General features: G+C 40.9%; 1 protein-coding gene across 6 annotated transcripts in view; it reads right to left on the bottom strand.

Moving 5' to 3' along the window:
- Nucleotides 1-17,978, bottom strand: part of ndrg4 (NDRG family member 4) — a 105,807-nt gene that overhangs the window by 35,647 nt on the left and 52,182 nt on the right. For 5 of the 6 annotated variants that reach the window (XM_055648664.1, XM_055648665.1, XM_055648661.1 and 2 more), the window contains exon 4: nucleotides 3,408-3,513. In XM_055648664.1, the coding sequence (XP_055504639.1) occupies nucleotides 3,408-3,513 (106 nt within the window). Of the gene's footprint in view, nucleotides 1-3,407; nucleotides 3,514-13,891; nucleotides 14,045-17,978 lie in introns of those variants that run through there. The other variant, XM_055648666.1, reaches the window with a different exon arrangement.

The following is a 17,978-nucleotide window of genomic DNA, read 5'->3' as shown; positions in this document are numbered from 1 at the left end:
CATCTTGCCTCAAAGACGCCATTTAAAAACAGCCGCACTGCTGATTCCTGAGCCGCTTGAGTTGGAGGATCACGTCTCCCTTGGGGGCTATGGGTAGGGAACGGCTGCGTTGGGGGAGCAGACTGCACTTGGTCTAGTATAGACATAAAGGTAGACCTTTGCCCTTGTTTGCTTGCATCAATCACACATTACGGAATGCACTGTATTCTGGTCCTGGCATCATTTTCATTGACTGCTATGAATTGGGATTACATTTCAGAGTAGATGACAATGTTACATCGTACTGGATAAAGCAGTCCATTGTTGCCGATGCTTAAATTACCCCTCTGCAGGGTGGGAATAATTGGGGTCTCAATTCATTGCTGGGGTCAGATTTGGTGTATGTTCAGAGGCAGTGCTCCATGTGGAGTTCAGCATTAGAGGGTGACACATTCTGGACTTCCAATGAGCCATTTGTGTCTCAGACATTATTTTGAAGTGTGGTGGCTCCCTTTGGAACTGCTCGCTCCTGCCAGGAAGATGTGTGCCCCTTTGCAATTCATGCTACTGAATTATGAAGGATCTGTATGACTGAAATGACTGGGATAACATGTGTCAAGCTTAGTCAAGACTTAGCAAGTAACAGCAGGAAGGTTTTGCTACAGCACTGTTTGGTCACCAAAGCAGAAATGTATTGGAAGAACAGCCAGTTAAGTAGCATCTGTGGAAAAAGAAACCAGTTAACATTTTGGGTCAAGTGTTCTTCCTTCGAACATGAAATGTATCTTTGAACAGCCAAGCCAAGAAGAAATATATCTCAAGCTGCTCAAACAAACACAGGCTCTGACCATGATTTTCCAATCCTTCCTTGCAACAGGAGCAATGGCAGAGGATTGAAGAAATGCTAACAATGTCCTCTTGTTTAAAGAAGGAGGCATGGGCAAACCAAACACATACATGGCAATTAGTTTAAGGAGGAACTGCAGATGCTGGAAAATCGAAGGTAGACAAAAATGCTGGAGAAACTCAGTGGGTGAGGCAGCATCTATGGAGCGAAGGAAATAGGCAATATTTCTGGTCGAAACCCTTCTTCGAGGCAATTAGTACAACTTTGGCTGTGGGCAAATGATTATAATGGACAATATAAACCTTCATTTAGAAAAACACAGAGTAAATCATGGACAGTCAACGTGGATTTGTTAAGGAAAAGCCATATCTGGCTATGTAATGCTGAGTGTCAATGATGGTCTGCACGTGTTGCAGCATGGCATTGTACAAAATCTAAAATGGTATTCTGGTCATTAAAACAAATGCCCAGTGGATCCAACATTGACTCTGTGCCGGAAAGCAAAGAGGAATGATTTATGGATGATGACTGGTAGGTTCCCAAAGATAGGTTTCCATTAGCTCAACATCTGGTTAAGTGCTTGGTTAATTAGTGGTTACTTCAAAAAATTAGGTGAATCAAAAATAGTGGTAACTGGGGGAAAATAGGTCTGTGGGGCCAGCTCAAAGTATGGTGTGCATTTGGATCAATGCCCTCTGAGTGCAGAATCCATGGAATATGGACTTTGATGATGTTAATCTAGCAGTGACAGAGTGAATTACATTTATTAAATCAGCTAAATCAATCATTTTAAGTAAGGCACGGCAGACAGTGTGTTGAAGCTGCAGTATCTCGGAATTCATAGAAACCATCACGATCCATGGCAACCACATCTTAAGTATCTACTGCTTGAGAAATGTTGGCTCAGGATGGATGAGCCAAAGTCTGTGATTATGACAGATGTACAGTGCATTCAGAAAGTATTCAGACCCCTTCATTTTTCCACATTTTGTTACGTTACAGCCTTATTTTAAAATGCATTAATTTCATTTTTTTATCATCAATCTACACACAATACCCCAGAATGAAAAAGCGAAAACAAAATTGTCCGTAGACCTCCGAGACAGGATTGTGTTGAGACACAGATCTGGGGAAGGGTATAAAACAATTTCTGCAGCATTGCAAGTCTCGAAGAGCACAGTGGACTCCATCATTATTAAATAGTAGAACTTTGGAACCATCAGGACTCTTCATCGAGCTGACTGCCTGGCCAAACTGAGCAATCGGGGGAGAAGGGCCTTGGTCAGGAAGGTGACCAAGAACCCGATGATCACTCTGACAGAGCTCCAGAGATCCTCTGTGGCGATGGGAGAACCTTCTAGAAGGATAACTATATCTGCAGCACTCCACCAACCAGGCCTTTATTGGAGACTGGCTAGACGAAAGCCACTCCTCAGCAAAAGGTACATGACAGCTCGCTTGGAGTTTGACAAAAGGCATGAGAAACAAGATTCTCTGGTCTGATGAAACCAAGATTGAACTCTTCGGCCTGAATGCCAAGCATCACATCCTGAGGAAACCAGGCACCGCTCATCACCTCACCATACCTACGATGAAGCATGGTGGTGGCACCATCATGCTGTGGGGATGTTTTTCAGCAGCAGGAACAGGGAGACTAGTCAGGATCGAGGGAAAGATAAACAGAGCAAAGTACAGAGAGATCCTTGATGAAAACCTGCTCCAGAGCATTATAGACCTCAGACTGGGGCGGAGGTTCACCTTCCAACAGAACAATGACCCTCAGCACATCAACCTATCAATTTACACTATTGAATTCAAATGAAAATTAAATACAGATTTATTCTTTAAATTTTAATTTCAAGATGCAAAATATAGGCAATTTGAGACTGTAAGGGCATAATGATTGAGAGGGGAAAAGATGTCCAAAGTTCTCCATGATAGATTGTTTTCACTTCAGACCTAGTATGTTGCAGACTATTTGATAGAGACTGATTTGTCGCCAAATCCATTACGAAGGCATCATGAAAGCACAAAGCAAACTAGAAATTGCTTGGTCTTTTACCATACAGTGAATCTAACGTTCCCATGAGTTTGCACACCAAGGAGCAGCAGAGATCTGGACCAAGTTCCTTCACATACGATCCTGAATTATGTACAATGCCAAAGGATGAGAATATTTCCAAGTCAATCTGCATGATACACCAGAAGAACCAACTTCCTCTTATTTAACTTTTTATATAGAATTCAAAAAAATAAATACTTTTTTATCCATGCCATTGTAAAGAATTTAAATTGATCAATCTCTTCCTATTATACAGAATTCCAATATACCAAATCTTTTCCTATTCAGTTACTCCACCTCCTAACCCCAAATTGTATACATTTTTGAAAGTAAAACTTTTCCCTGCTCATTGTAATTAAGTTGAATTCAATTGAGTTAACCAGCTTTCCACTAACTCTTGATACAAGGAACAATTTTAGGTCACATAATTGGCCATTCATTGCCATTGTGTGTGTAAAAAAATCGATGTCACTAACAATTAGAGCCACATGTGTTTCTTGTATGATAAATGGTACTCACGGTTCATTCCAACATCGTGGTAGGTCAAGATTGCTGGGCGGTTTCCTTTTGGTGCACCACGGATAACAACATGCAACATCCCATAAGGGGTTTCAATGTCATGCTCCTAGTGGGATCAATAATATTAACAGTAAGTGACTTGCAATCTTATTTTTATTTCCCAAAATTCATAATTGTACAGATAAAAACTCAAGAGCCCGTCCCATTTGGGCGTCATTTGCTCGTCACGCAGGTGGCGAGCGAGGATTTTGAGAATCCCAAAATCCTGGGGCGCCACATGCTACCGTGTGTCACTGCCTACGCCACCACACACCATGTGCCCTTAATGCACGCCATGCGCGCGTCGTGCATCGTGACGTGTAAGTGATGTCGCATAAATGACACGCAAATGACGCCCAAGTGGGACAGGCCCTATAGGCAAACATCTTACCAACATTTTATCCATAGTACACAACTGTGCAGACCATAATAGAGCCTTTGTTCAATCATTTTGTATTGTACAGAACCATTCCATGCAGTGTACCTCGCATTAAATTAGATTTTCCAACATATTGTTTAATAACTCTGCGATTGTAAAAACTCCTCAAAACAGTGTACATGTTGAATCAGTGATTATACAGCTCAACCAGATGCGTGACTCTTAAATCATTAATGATCTGTAATTCCCCCCCCCCGCCCCCCCCCCCCCCCCCCCCCCCCCCCCCCCCCCCCCCCCCCGCCTTAAAAAGGCAGCCAGCATCATCAAGGGTCCACACCACCCTGGCCATGTTCTCATTTTACTCTTACCTTCAGGGAGAAGGTATTGGAGCTGAAAACCGTGGCTTCTAGGTTCAAGAAAAACGTTTTCCTTACAACCAACAGGTTTTTGAACACTACAAACACTAACTTAACTGAACTTTGAACTCTCTTGGTTGCATTAAGGATTTGGGGCGTTTTGCACTAATTTTTTTTATTGTTTATAATGATAATGAGTACTGTTTTTACAGTCCTGTTATGCTACTGTGTGTAAGAATTTTGTTGTTCTGTTTTCCATAATATGACAATTAGACATTATTAACGTGACTCTCTTGAAAACGCAAGATTTCGTCATTCGGTCCCTGGTATCTGTGCACCATGGAATAAAATCATAGCTGGTCCCCTGTCTCAGTGCCACACTGAGTTAACTGTATTCATACTTCAACATATACAAAGGCACTGAATCTATGTTGGAAGATTGGTAATTACTCAGTGATCATGTCAATTGAATTCACCCCGTCTTAAACATACTTACTGCCCTAAACTAAATACACTCATTATCTTGAAATATAATGTTTATACTACAATCTAAACAGTCACACTACCCTAAACCTCAATAGTCACATTGAGATAAATGCCTACTGACTGTTATTTTGCAGGCACACAGAAATAAACATGTTCACACTATCACAAATAGAAACTCTTATCATTAAGATTAATTCACAATGTGATAAGCAGTCATACACAAATCATTTTTACATTACAAAAATACATCATACAGGCCAATCGGTTCATGCCAGTGGGAAAGCTCCACAGAATACACCTCCCACCTTTCGAACAGAACGTGATGAGCACGCACAATGTGACAGATACACATATTCATGGTGCGACAAATAAGCACTGTGAAACACGATCACAGCTAATGTGATGAAGACTCCTGCACATTGACAAAGATAATGGCTCAGATTTTACAGTTAGCGTCAAATGAACAGTGTTATTAGACTTACACTCGCACAGATTTGCAAAACAACTTGGCATCATTGGAGAATCAACAGAACATGGTCCACTCTACAGAGGAACTTATACCCGTGTAAAACACAAGGCCAACTGTATGACTCCTTAACCAATATGAGAAATGCTCCTTGGAACACAAATATTTTGACCCTGTCAGTTTAAGTTTAATAATTAATTAATTCCATCTAAGGAGCAAAAAATAAGAAGGAGAGAAAGATGGGATTAAAATACTTATAGTCTTTCATTAAAATATCTCCAACAATAATTAAGATCTGAAGGATCCAAATTTCACTCCTCTAAAATACAATTTTCAGTGCCAAAGTTGTTGCTTGGCAGCAATATTATTCAATGTGCAAGACCAATTTATCTGCATTTTAGTGGGTAACCAATCTTGTTATATATATGTAAACATTATGTCCTTCAAAGCAGGGTCCAAGGAAACAGCAACATACATTAGTTTTCTGATCCCCTTATTTAAATGTGGATGTAGAAGCTGCTGTTTGACCTGCTTCTTAATAAATGCCATAAAACATTATTCCTAATGGAAAATGTGGCAAATGGGATAAATTGGTTGATTACAATCACAATGTTAAACAGACACCTTCATGAAAAGGATTGTCCATCTTAAACTGGCATACAATAAAATGCATGAGAAGAATAATTCTAAAACTCGTGATTGAGATAGTGGAGTCCCTGAGCTCTTGTTGAAATTCCACTGGAAGTACATGTAAACGCTGTGGATCTTCATTGACACAGTAGCCTTTGCAACTATTTGTAATGATTGTGCTTGTGAAGCAACTATTTGTGATGTAGTGTCCCAAAGTAACATCACAGCTTCATTTGTAAATTCATTAAATGTGCACAAGCACTCATCCAAGCATCCCTGGTATACTTCTGTAATACACCCCATTAGCATTTGATTTATCTAATGCCTCTGTCACATTCAGATTCAACACATCAATGGTTTCCTGGATGGCTTCCCACTTTCCATCCCTAACTAATGTAAAACTTTGCTCACTGACCTACATTGGCTCACAGTCAAGGAACAGCTCCATTTAAAACATATTATAATGTTCAAATCTATCCAAGGGCTCACTATCTCTCTGTAATTTCCAAAGCTGCAACCACCAAACATCCTTGGGCACCCTCAGTTCTGAGCCTGGCACGTTTATAATTTTCATTGCTTTTTGATGACTGGCTTCTTCTTTAAGACTGTTTGAGAATATGCTTATTAAATCTGTTTTCTCCTTAATCTTTCTTTCCTACTTTCAGTTGTTCCAAAAAAAAAATTATTGCCCATTATTCTGTTCACTTATCCTGAAATTCCTTTATAATACTTCACAATTTAGATATCATTCCCGCTGAGTATATTTTGGTTAATAATACATTGATAATGCTCATTGGAAAGATTTATTTAATTCAAGTTGCAATATAGACAAATGTTCCCTTTGTTGTTATCCTTACAACTATCCTTTTTCATATTTGTTATTCATTCCTCAAATAAATGTATTGACCTTTCTCAGAATCACAGCATGGCTCATTACATATCCCACATCTTCCTAAAGGTCTAAGTAGGTCATATACCAACAGCTCCTATTTGTAAGTGAAGCAGTAGCTGGTTTCTATTTCTCTTTCACAGGATTAATTGTTTATGCAAATTACAAAGATGTACCTCAAGAACACTGATGGAGCTTACTGCTCCAGAAAAAGGAAGAAAAGGTTTGAGTTTGTCAACAGTTTAAAAGTTGTTACCAAGTTTTTCCTTTGATGTTTACTCTTGTAAACGCATGTTAAGATTAGATTAGATTAGATGATTAGATTCGTTTATTGTCATTCAGACCTTTCGGTCTGAACGAAATTTTGTTTCCCTGCAGTCATACATATAATTTTAAAAAATGACAAAAACACATAGTCAACACAAATTTAACATCCACCACAGTGAGTTCACCAAACACCTCCTCACTGTGGTGGAAGGCAAAATCTTAAAGTCTCTGGCTCTTCCCTCTTTGTTCTCCCTCTGCGCCGAGGCGACGGTTCAAACTCCGCGGGTGGTCGCTGCCTCGCCACAGCTCAGAGGCCGAGTCGGGTGTCCGCTGCCGCTGCAGCGGAGACCCGACTCGGCTGAGGGCAAACTTTTCCAGAACCTTATTGTTATCCAGGAGTTAACATTGTCACGTTGCAGATGATAAGTTTACAATTATGTAAACAAATGCCTCTGCCCCAAATTCAACTTACAGCTAGTTTGATACACTGTACTCTCCATGGCATCTCGGGTCAGGAAATTTAGTACATTTTTGCTACTTGCACACAATGGGCGTGTTTGAAGTAAAACCTGACAACACCTGATAGGAAAAGGGAAATTCATGGCGTGAAGGTGGCTAGACAATTGTGGCGGTTTTCTTTATGGTTTTCCCATCTACACCCCTTTCCGTCTTCCGCAGAGACCGTTCCCTCCGCAACTCCCTGGTTAACTCATCCCTTCCCACCCAAACCACCCCCTCCCCAGGTACCTTCCCCTGCAACCACAGAAGATGTAACACCTGTCCCTATACCTCCCCCCTCGACTCTGTCCAGGGACCCTGACAGTCCTTTCAGGTTAGGCAGAGGTTCACGTGCACCTTCTCCAACCTCATCTACTGTATCCACAGTTCAGGATGTGGACTCTTATACATTAGCGAGATCAATCGCAGACTGGGTGATCGTTTTGCGGAACACCTTCGCTCAGCCCACATGCACCAACCTGATCTCCCGGTTGCTGGACAGTTTAATTCTCCTTCCTTTTCCTACACAGGCCTTTCTGTCCTCGGTCTCCTCCATTGTCAGAGTGAGGCTAAACGCAAATTGGAGGAACAGCATCCCATATTTCACTTGGGCAGCTTACAGCCCAGTGGTATGAAGATTGAGTTCTCTCACTTCAAATAGCCCCGGCATACCCTCTCTCTCTCTCCATTCCTTCCCCCACCCAAGTCGCACTAGCTTCTCACTTTCACCCTACAAACAGCTTACAATGGCCTCTTTCCTTTATCATCGTTACTTTTTTTGTATATCTCTCATTAATTTCTCTTTATCTTTCCACATCACCGTCCATATCTCTCGTTTCCCTTAACCATAAACAGTCTGAAGAAGGGTCTCAACCCGAAACATCACCCATTCCTTCTCTCCAGAAATGCTGCCTGTCCCGCTGAGTTACTCCAGCCTTTTGTGTCTTTCGATAAGGTCAGCTGTGGGTATTATTGGCCAAACACTCACATTAAATTCTTGCTGTAATATAGGGATGGCAAAAACTCATTTACACACAAGAAGTTTCAGCAAGCGGCAATAAAATACATAACCAAATACAGTAACTTGATTTAAGTGTTTTTGTTGTGCAATTAATATAGGTCACAGGAGAGGATTAATTGTTCATTATTCGGAAAAAAGTTTGAATTTTCCTGGAAAGAAAGCACATCCAGACTAAATCACACCCACTGAACTACAGGACTGGCAACCTGAATATTTTATTTTCAAAACTCATGCATAGGGCTTCTAATCATGACTTTCTATTTCAGAAACAAGTATGTTGCAGGTTGAATGATGACTGAAGAACATGCAACCACACACATATATTCATGATAATGCACTTGCTCAGATATCAATACATTGAAAGAGAAATGCACACATACAATGGTGGTCATCCACATACATCTACACCACATGCACACAACGTTATTCAATTTCTATAGCTTCATACTCATGTGCACGTGCATCAACTATATAGATATAATTCCATTCACAAACACAACAGAAATCCACACGGTCAAATTTCACATTGATACACTTCTGCATGCACTTGGACTTTTCATGAAATACCACTAGTCAATGACCCATCGAAAATTGACCCATCGAAAATTGACCCATCAGAGTTGCAGGATCAATGTGGGAGGCAGATTTATTTGCAATGAAGCAGGTTGGCACAAGTAAGAGTTTGGGCTCAGTTTTGTCTACCTGCCTCTTGTAGGTGATATTCTGCCACGGTTTGTGCAGTTCGTTACTCAACCAAACCAAAGGCCTTTACATCTTTCCTAAAGTGCAGTGATTAGAATTGGTCAAAAAGCTTCTCTTTCCAATTCTAGTCACTACACTTTAGGAAAGATGTAAAGGCCTTGGGTTCAGTTGTGTAACAAACTGCACAATCCTCAGTACTTTATTCTGTGGTAGCAAGACCTGGGTCCTGTGCTCTGATTAAGAGATGAAACTGAACAGCTCCCATGTTCATGCACAAGATAAATTCTGTACAAAGGATGAGATGACACTGCCTTGGATCACACACAGATCCCTACCTTGAACACGCCACTCAGGCAATGATGCTTTCAATGGCTTGAGCATATTTAACACACAAATAACAGGGAGTGACCAAAAACATTTGCTTTGAAGAACTAGCCTCCTGGAAAATGCCAGTTGGGTGCTCATACCCACTGTTATTCATTTTCTGTCTGGGCTGTTGAAGCCTTCCAGACCTTAATGTTGATTTCTTCAACAACATGCGACTTGCTTTGTATGATTCTATCTGATGTGGCTAGCTCTGTTGTAATGATCCTTCAGCATTATTGGCTTAGATTTTTCTTTCTCCATAAGGCAAAACATTATGTTGCTGCTATGTTTCATAGTTTTTACTTTCTTGTTTGCTTTTTCTCCTTCGCCAACAATTAAAAACACGAATTACAGCTAAATTACTCATGTTTTCTGTCTCCAACATCCTTCAACCTATCAACAAGAATAGCTACATCCACACTTATTACCATAGCAATCCTGGCCTCATTCCATCAGTGACAATCCCTTTGTCCTATCTATCCCTTTTCCGCCATCTATGTAGCAATGTTACAAAATTTTGAGATTTAAAAAATCAAGTCTGCAATTTATCCCATCAGATAAAGCATAACAATAAGTTTAATTTGACACCAAATTCACTTTCATATCTCAAGTATTAAAAAAGTTATGACCATTTTCATACTCGGAAATTAGCATCTTGTTCCCTATTGATTTTCAATGGACATTACAAAAAAGCTGTGATCTTGGATAGTCAAACGCCCATTTCTTAAGGAAAGATTAACATTTTTAAATAGCCTAAGTGTCCAAAGATTATTCACAAATAATTCACAATATAACATGATTTTTATATCTAATTTACATTAATTTGTAGGCCAAATGGAAGGAATTTAGTGTTCAATTGCTGTAAATAAATGCCCATTTAAATCGGCTTTCTAGTGGGTTCATGTGAACGCGCTGGTTTAGAACGTTGACATAGCGCTGGATTAGTGCCCTCAAATGCCGAGAAAAATACTGCGGGATATAAAAAGCCCAAAATGAGCTACTCGCTATAGATAACTTGATATTCAGGGTTATATATATGCCCCATTTAATGTAAAAATAAGGTACATACCTTTAATTGTTTGCTCTATAAAACCCTGGGGCTGCGAGAGGTTGCGGAATCAGACAGTAATTTTAAAACTATTAGAACTATATTATCGAGGCCTATAAAACTAATAATACCTTTTGCGACCGGGTCTTGCAGCGATTTTTCGTTAATGATTTACTAGGCTGAACATGTGCGATTAGTACAGCCTAGTAAAAATCGCGTTTTAAACCCGCCCCCTCCAAACAGCGCCAAAATCGCCGACATGGCTGAGGGCAGATTCCTAATGACGATTCAGGTAGGTTTTGTAACATACCTAATCTATGCCACTTAGTTTCAAGTTGTTTTCTCTCTTTCCCTGTTCTGATGTTGGGGGGGAGGGGGGATCCTCCACCTGAAACCATATTTCCACTTTACAGATACTACTTGACCTGCCGACTATTTCCACTATTTTCTGCCTTTATTTCAGATTTCTGGCAAGTGCCGGCCTTTTAATAGATACTGAAATTTCCAGTAATGCCTAAATCCTGAAAATGTATTCAATATAAAACAGGGTGGAGTAGTGGATTTACCTGGTTTGTTCAAATATTCTCTTTCCCCTTGCTGCACTATGATCTTCCATTGATACCCTTGGCTCTGACTTTGCCTAGCACTTCCTTCACAGGAACAAACAATTAAAGGGACAGTAAGTTTTATTTTTACATTAATTATCTGGGACATGGGTATTGGTGACTAGGTCAGTATTTATTGTCCATTTCTACATACTCTCCAAGTGGTGGCTGTAATCCACATTCTTGAACCACTGGTGAAGAATAGATAGAAGGAATGGGTGATGTTTTGGGTCGAGACCCTTGTTGAACATCAGCCATTCCTTCTATTCAGAGATGCTGCTTGTCCCACTGAGTTGCTCCAGCATTTTGTGTCTATCTTCGGTGTAAACCAGCATCTGCAGTTCCTTCCTACAGAGATCAAGGGTTTGGCAGGTACTGTTAGAAACGCCTTGAAGAGTCACAGCAGTGCATTTTGTACATGGTGTACCCTGTGGCCATGGCACCCTGGCAGTCGATGGAGTGGCAATCATGTGGGCTGCTTTCTTCTCGATGGTATCAAGCTTCTGGAGCACTAGTGGTGTAAACTAGTCATTCAACATTTCAAGAGTATTCAATCACTTGTGCCTTGCAGAATGTATAAAGGTTTTGGGGGACATTAGGGCATGTCACTCATCAGGGGATACCCAGTTTCTGACCTGCTCTTCTAGCTACTGTTTTTGAATGTCATGGAAATAATGTGTTTTATCTGGTTATAGAAACCAGGCATAATATCAAATTACAATACAATCTGAGGGGAATCAGAAATTAACTGGTAATAGAAATTTCCTACTCAGTTGAAAATTTAAAAACTGATTTTCGTTTGGCAAGACTGATAAGAATTACACCCAAAAGAGATCAAATAGACATAATTTCCTGCATGTGCTCAAAACTGGGTCACAATACCTCTCTGCCCCCCATTACAAGGCAATCATAGAACTCCCAAAGGTCAAGAGACCCACTGTAATAACTATTTCTGAAGGGTTTGATAATCCATTGCTATATCAATATCCAGACATAGGATCATTATGCTAAGTATGTACAGTGACACATACATATATTTACACAGACGTGTGCGAGAAGCAAACCAAAAAAGGCACAACACAAAATATGCAAATTCTTCCATGATCCCCACAACAACATTGCGCTTGTCATATTTAAAGACATTCTTAACTCACATTGTACACACATCCCAACTAATTTTATGCACATTCAATTACAAACTTCAAGGGATAAATACACGCATGCACGCAGTTATACAAAAAATACATTCAAATGACATATATAGATGGTGTTGGATATTTGTATGTTCTTATGAAAACATTCGCACCAAAAAACAAATGCATGCATGTGGTTGCGTACTGATTGTAATTACCAAGTTTTCTTACGGAGCAATACGAATCAAGGATACCCGACTTCCACATTGGTTTTAGTGGGTTATGAAGTGGCCAATGAGGTCAACATGGGAATCTCAGATTCTTCCACAGAAGGGGTGAGTGGTGGCCAACAGGAATAATATGGGTAACTTGTGAGGTGGTGCATTACTTCTGCCACGTACCAAGGGCCTGTCTCACATTTTTTGAATGCTTCTTCCTCACTTTGAGCAGTTGTAGGCTAGCGGTTGCTGGGAATCAGTAGGCATTTTGCATTTCTTCAGAGGCTTTGAGCACACCCTTGACTATTTTTCTCTGTCAACCTGGTAATCTCATCCTGTGACAGAGCTACCATGCGCAGGCATGCTGAAACATTTGCATTTTTATGGCACCTTTAATATATAAGAGTCCAGATATTTTATCACAATGTAATTTAAAAAAATTGACATTGAGCAAAAAGGAAATTAAGGTAGATCCAAAAAAATTGTTAGTTAAGTTTTAAAGAGCATCTTCAAATCTGTGCATATTAGCACACATTTGCATTTTCGTTCCTCAGCAAATGTACGTGCATAATCATGCAGTCACATACATGCACACAGATGTTTGCAAAAATGCAAATAATGCACTCAATTATAAACATTCATATCCTATGTGTATGAATATTTGTATTTAAACATACACATTGAATCATATACATAAATCTGTATATAAAATGCTCACATTCCCAAACACCAGTATTAATGTGTCAAACCATTCACTGTCATTGGACCATACATTCTCAGCAACACGCACCCCTGCCTCATCAGATAAATGGCAAAGTCATTTGTAGAATGTCCTTGTACAGTGGTTGCAGCTCTGTGTGAATGTACAAACCTTGCCGCAAGCTGGCTTTCCACGGAAGAAATCCTGCTCCACTAGCCCACCCGAGCAAGCTGCAAATTAAACCAGTTTAGCTTTTCTCTCGCCCCATTAATAAAGGGGGCTACAGGACATAGGACACACTATTGTCTCTATTGCCTGCTCCCGATTTTTGTTTACTAATTTATATAAAGTGACCATCCATCAGGCTCATGCTTTTTCAGTGCAGATAAATAACATCTTATTCCCTCTTCTCACCTCGCCCGATTTTCGACTCCATTGGCTCACGATCTACCAGAGCATACAAAGCTAACAACAAAGGCTGCGTGCCTGCACAGCTTGAACAGTTCCCGAATGGCAGTCGTTTAATATGGATAGAAATCACAAACAGAGGATGAATGGGGGAAGGTGAAACAGGAGGGGAGAAGGATGGCTCGATGGACATATACAGCATCACCTTCTTCCTCTTCTGTTCACATTTCCACTCTCACTCCCTGCAACCCCTTCTCTTCAGCATCCACTTACCCCATCCCAGCATTCAGGCATCTTGAAATAAATTAAGGGCTTGTTTCCAGTTCAGTACAAAGTCCTGAATACAGTGTATGGAAAGCTCAGCCGCATCAGTCTCTATCACAGCTCTGCAGCCTGTCACTCAGAAGCTATGCCTTTTATAGGAACCCAGGATTCTGCAGTCAATGGGCAGTGTGCAAAGCTCATGCATTGGTAGCCATGGAAAGGATGAGAGCTCTGATTGGTTCTGAAACTGCTCATCTCCTTGCTCATTCTGTTTGAGTGTGTGCGCGTGTGTGTATGTGTGTGTTTGTGCATGTGTGTACGTGTTTGCCATGCACTGCCTTTCTCACGTTTGGCTTGCACAATCCAGTCCTTTCCATTTGTCATTTGTACAGCTTCTGCAGCTGATGTGAATTTCTGTTATTTGCAGCGAGACATGAATGTCACTGCAATGCTCATGATCTCTTTGTGCAGCAGTTGGCGCTGAATCCTGCAGTGCTCAGACATTTGCTCGAAATTTCCCAACCTAGAAAATGTAAACCACAATCATCCACAGGGATTTTCAATACCCAGCCTGCACAATTTCATGAGTGAGAGGGAGTGTGTGTGTGTGTGTGCGTGTGCGTGTGCGTGTGCGTGTGTGTGTGTGTGTGTGTGTGTGTGTGTGTGTGTGTGTGTGTGTGTGTGTGTGTGTGTGTGTGCGTGCGCGCAAGAGAAAAAAAATAGGGCAAGGTTAAAGTGAAAAAAGGAAACAATGTGACAGTTTTTGAGATTTGCCTTATTAAAATCTCCAGCCACCACTAGCCGCATCAGGCTTCTTGTTTTGGTATCGACATAACACATCGTGTAGGGCCAATAGTGCCAATAGTGCCACGTCAGTGTTCGCCTGCGGTGGTATGTAGACGGCTGTGATGAATACCGAGCTGAACTCCTGGGGAAAGTAAAATGGACGGCATGAGATAGTCAGATGCTCCAGGTCCGGTGAGCAGGAACGAGAAAGCGTCTTAATATTCCTAGTTATGCCACCAGTTATTGTTGGTCACAAAGCAACTCCTCCACCCTTGGATTTCCCGGATTCTTCCGTTCTGTCTGCACGGAAAACAGTGATGGACTCGGTTGGGCAGATTACTTGATCTGGCACCAGCGGGGTCAGCCATGTCTCGGTCAGGCAGAAGATGCTAGTCTCTTATGTCCCGCTGGAATCTGATCCTCGCCCTGAAGTCATCCAACTTGTTCTCCAGGGACTGGACGTTAGCCAAAAGAATGCTGGGCAGAGGTGGATGGAAGGCCTGGGCTATCAGCCCGAATCCCGAATCCCCCCCCCCCCCCCCCCCCCCCCCTTACCTTTACCACCTCAGGCAGCTGAGCAAATTCAGAGACTCTCTGAGGATCCTTCAGTGCTTCTACTCTGGGGCTGTAGAAAGCATCTTGTCCGGCAACATCTCAATCTGGTTTGGGAACAGCTCTGCCCAGGACAGGAAGGCTCTGCAGAGAGTAGTGCGTTCGGCCGAACACCTATTGCAGCACCTATACACCAGGAGGTGCAGATCCAGAGCCAGCAACATTATGGGGGACCCCTACCACCCCAGCAACAGACTGTTCCAGCTGCTACGGTCAGGCAAACGCCTCCACTGTCACGCTATGAAAACAGAGAGGATGAGACGGAGTTTCTTCCCACAGGCCATCAGGACTGTAAACTCTTATCTCACCAGGGACTAATTTACTGTTGTGTTGTGCCTTTATAAAAAAAAAAGGCTTTTCTAACATGTAAATACTGATTCTGTTCTGTTGTTCTTGGACAATCCACAGGCATTGCCACTTTCATTTCACTGCACATCTTGTATGTGTATGTGACAAATAAAGTTGACTTGACTTGACATGGAGACAGAAGGAAGAGAAGGACAGGATAGTGGAGAAGGACAGGAATAACTATTTCTTGTATCAAGATCAAACCACGAGTATTGCAACTATTTCCGAAGTGATTTGCCCCAATCCGACCAGCAACCTACCTACATTCATATGTCAGAGGTCATATGAAGCATTTACACATCAAACAAATGGAAATTTTGGGGGGAAAATGAGAGGCCATGCTGACAATCATCCCTGTGAATACGACAAATCCTTATCCATGGATGGTGCAAGCAAAGACGGATGTCAAGAAGTTGGTTTGGATTCCCCTTCCCCTCCAACATGCTTGCATTGCAACATGCACAGTGGATCCAAAACTGTGCTGGGGAGAAGATTTTAAGCATGATACTGAAGTGCCGAAAAGTTAATTCAGTCAACTTTACGTCACATTCTCGTTTACATGCCTGTACACAAGCAAGGAACAATTAAGAAATGAGTGTATTTATAAAATTCCCTCATGGCTTTATAGAAATTTGCCTTTTGATGTTGGAACGTTGGAAAAACACCAACCTAAATTATATATTTTTTTTTAAGTTTAATAGAGGCTAGTTATATGTCTCTATTATACGGGCTGTGGGTTAAAGATTGGCTAGTCCAACAAGGAGAAGTCACTAGTTCTTCAAAACAGTGCAATAAAATCTTTCACATCCTCAAGGAAGAAGTGTGTACAAGCGTGTCCCGTTCAAACACAATGCTCATGTCCAAAGCCATCAAAAGAATGTGAAAGATCATTTGATTGCACTTGGAGATTAATTGCCCCTCATCAATGTATGATTAAGGTATAATTGCCAAAGGGCACTATGGCAGCTGAACATTTTCAGGGAAGGAGCATTTTAGGGAGACAACCATTCATTGTAAACATCTTGTTCGATAGGAAGTGATAACGGCTTGATGGATAATTTTCTTCCAAAATTGAAGCACAAAACTGTTTCTTCTACACATTTAACTGCCTTATATGTACATAGAGTTCCAATTCTGAGAATGTACAAGAGGGATGTAACCAAGGAATATAAATCAATTTCTTGGAATTCTACAGAAACCTATCAAAAAGATTGAAAGGGCAATAAGTTAGGTATACCAGCCAAAAGTGTGGCTGTGCCAGACCAAACACACGAGCATTTTCCCTGTTCAAGCAAGAATTTCATTGTTTGACAGATTGCTGGGATCTGGAAAATAACTTTATTAGGATCTGAAAGTCGCTCCACTGTGGCTGATAACATAACAACACTGAACAGAGCAAAGTTTCCTATGAGATTTGTCTTAAAGCTAAAATAAAGCCAAATCACAAAGAAATTGCTAGGGTATAGAATAAGGTGGTTAGAGTAAGAGACTGATGCAGAAGTCATGCAATAAGGATTTTGGACTGAGCCATCTGCAATCACCCATCTAGTTAGAGAAAGAACCACTGTTGCTTCCTTTCATAGGCTATGATTTTCCATGCATCAGGCAGATTACCATTGTTTATCATCGTAATAAATTTATAATTTCTCCATGGATCTCTATTGAATGAGACGAACTGCAGTTTTATTTTCCCCACTCAATGAGATTCTCCAAGCGTACAGGATGGCATTGACAGGTGCTTTTCCTTCATGAAAGCGCTACAGGATGACCCAATTGCGTTAATTTGAGGATCATGCAAATTAATGTGAAAATTGCCATTATCCAGACAGATATTCTATCATCTTTTTGGTATTTTATGCAGTTAAGATTATTAGTGTCACTAAAAACAAAGTGTTCTTTCAAGACTAAATTTCACTCTCTGACTCACGGTCAAGATTAACAAGAACATGAAGTGCATAATTAATTTATATTACATTTACAAAGAGGTGAACAATACTGCTAATTCCAGAATTTACAGTATCCTTATCTGCCCTTGAGGGAAAAAAATGGTAGGCCACCTTTTTAAATGCATCTGATGAAAAGCCTTCGAGCCTGCAAAGCCATTCAATATGATCATGGCTGATCATCCAACTCCATATCCTGTACCTGCCTTCTCTCCATACCCCCCCTGATCCCTTTAGCCACAAGGGCCACATCTAGCTCCCTCTTAAATATAGCCAATGAACTGGCCTCAACTACTTTCTGTGGCAGAGAATTCCATATTCACCACCCTGCGTGAAAAATAAATTTCTCATCTCGGTCCTAAAATACTTCCCCCTTATCCTTAAACTGTGACCCCTTGTTCTGGACT

Source organism: Leucoraja erinacea, chromosome 17 (assembly GCF_028641065.1).
Source record: "Leucoraja erinacea ecotype New England chromosome 17, Leri_hhj_1, whole genome shotgun sequence".
NCBI lineage: Eukaryota > Metazoa > Chordata > Chondrichthyes > Rajiformes > Rajidae > Leucoraja > Leucoraja erinaceus.
The sequence above is the reverse complement of the archived record's forward strand: the minus strand, read 5'-3'. Positions and strand labels throughout refer to the sequence as shown.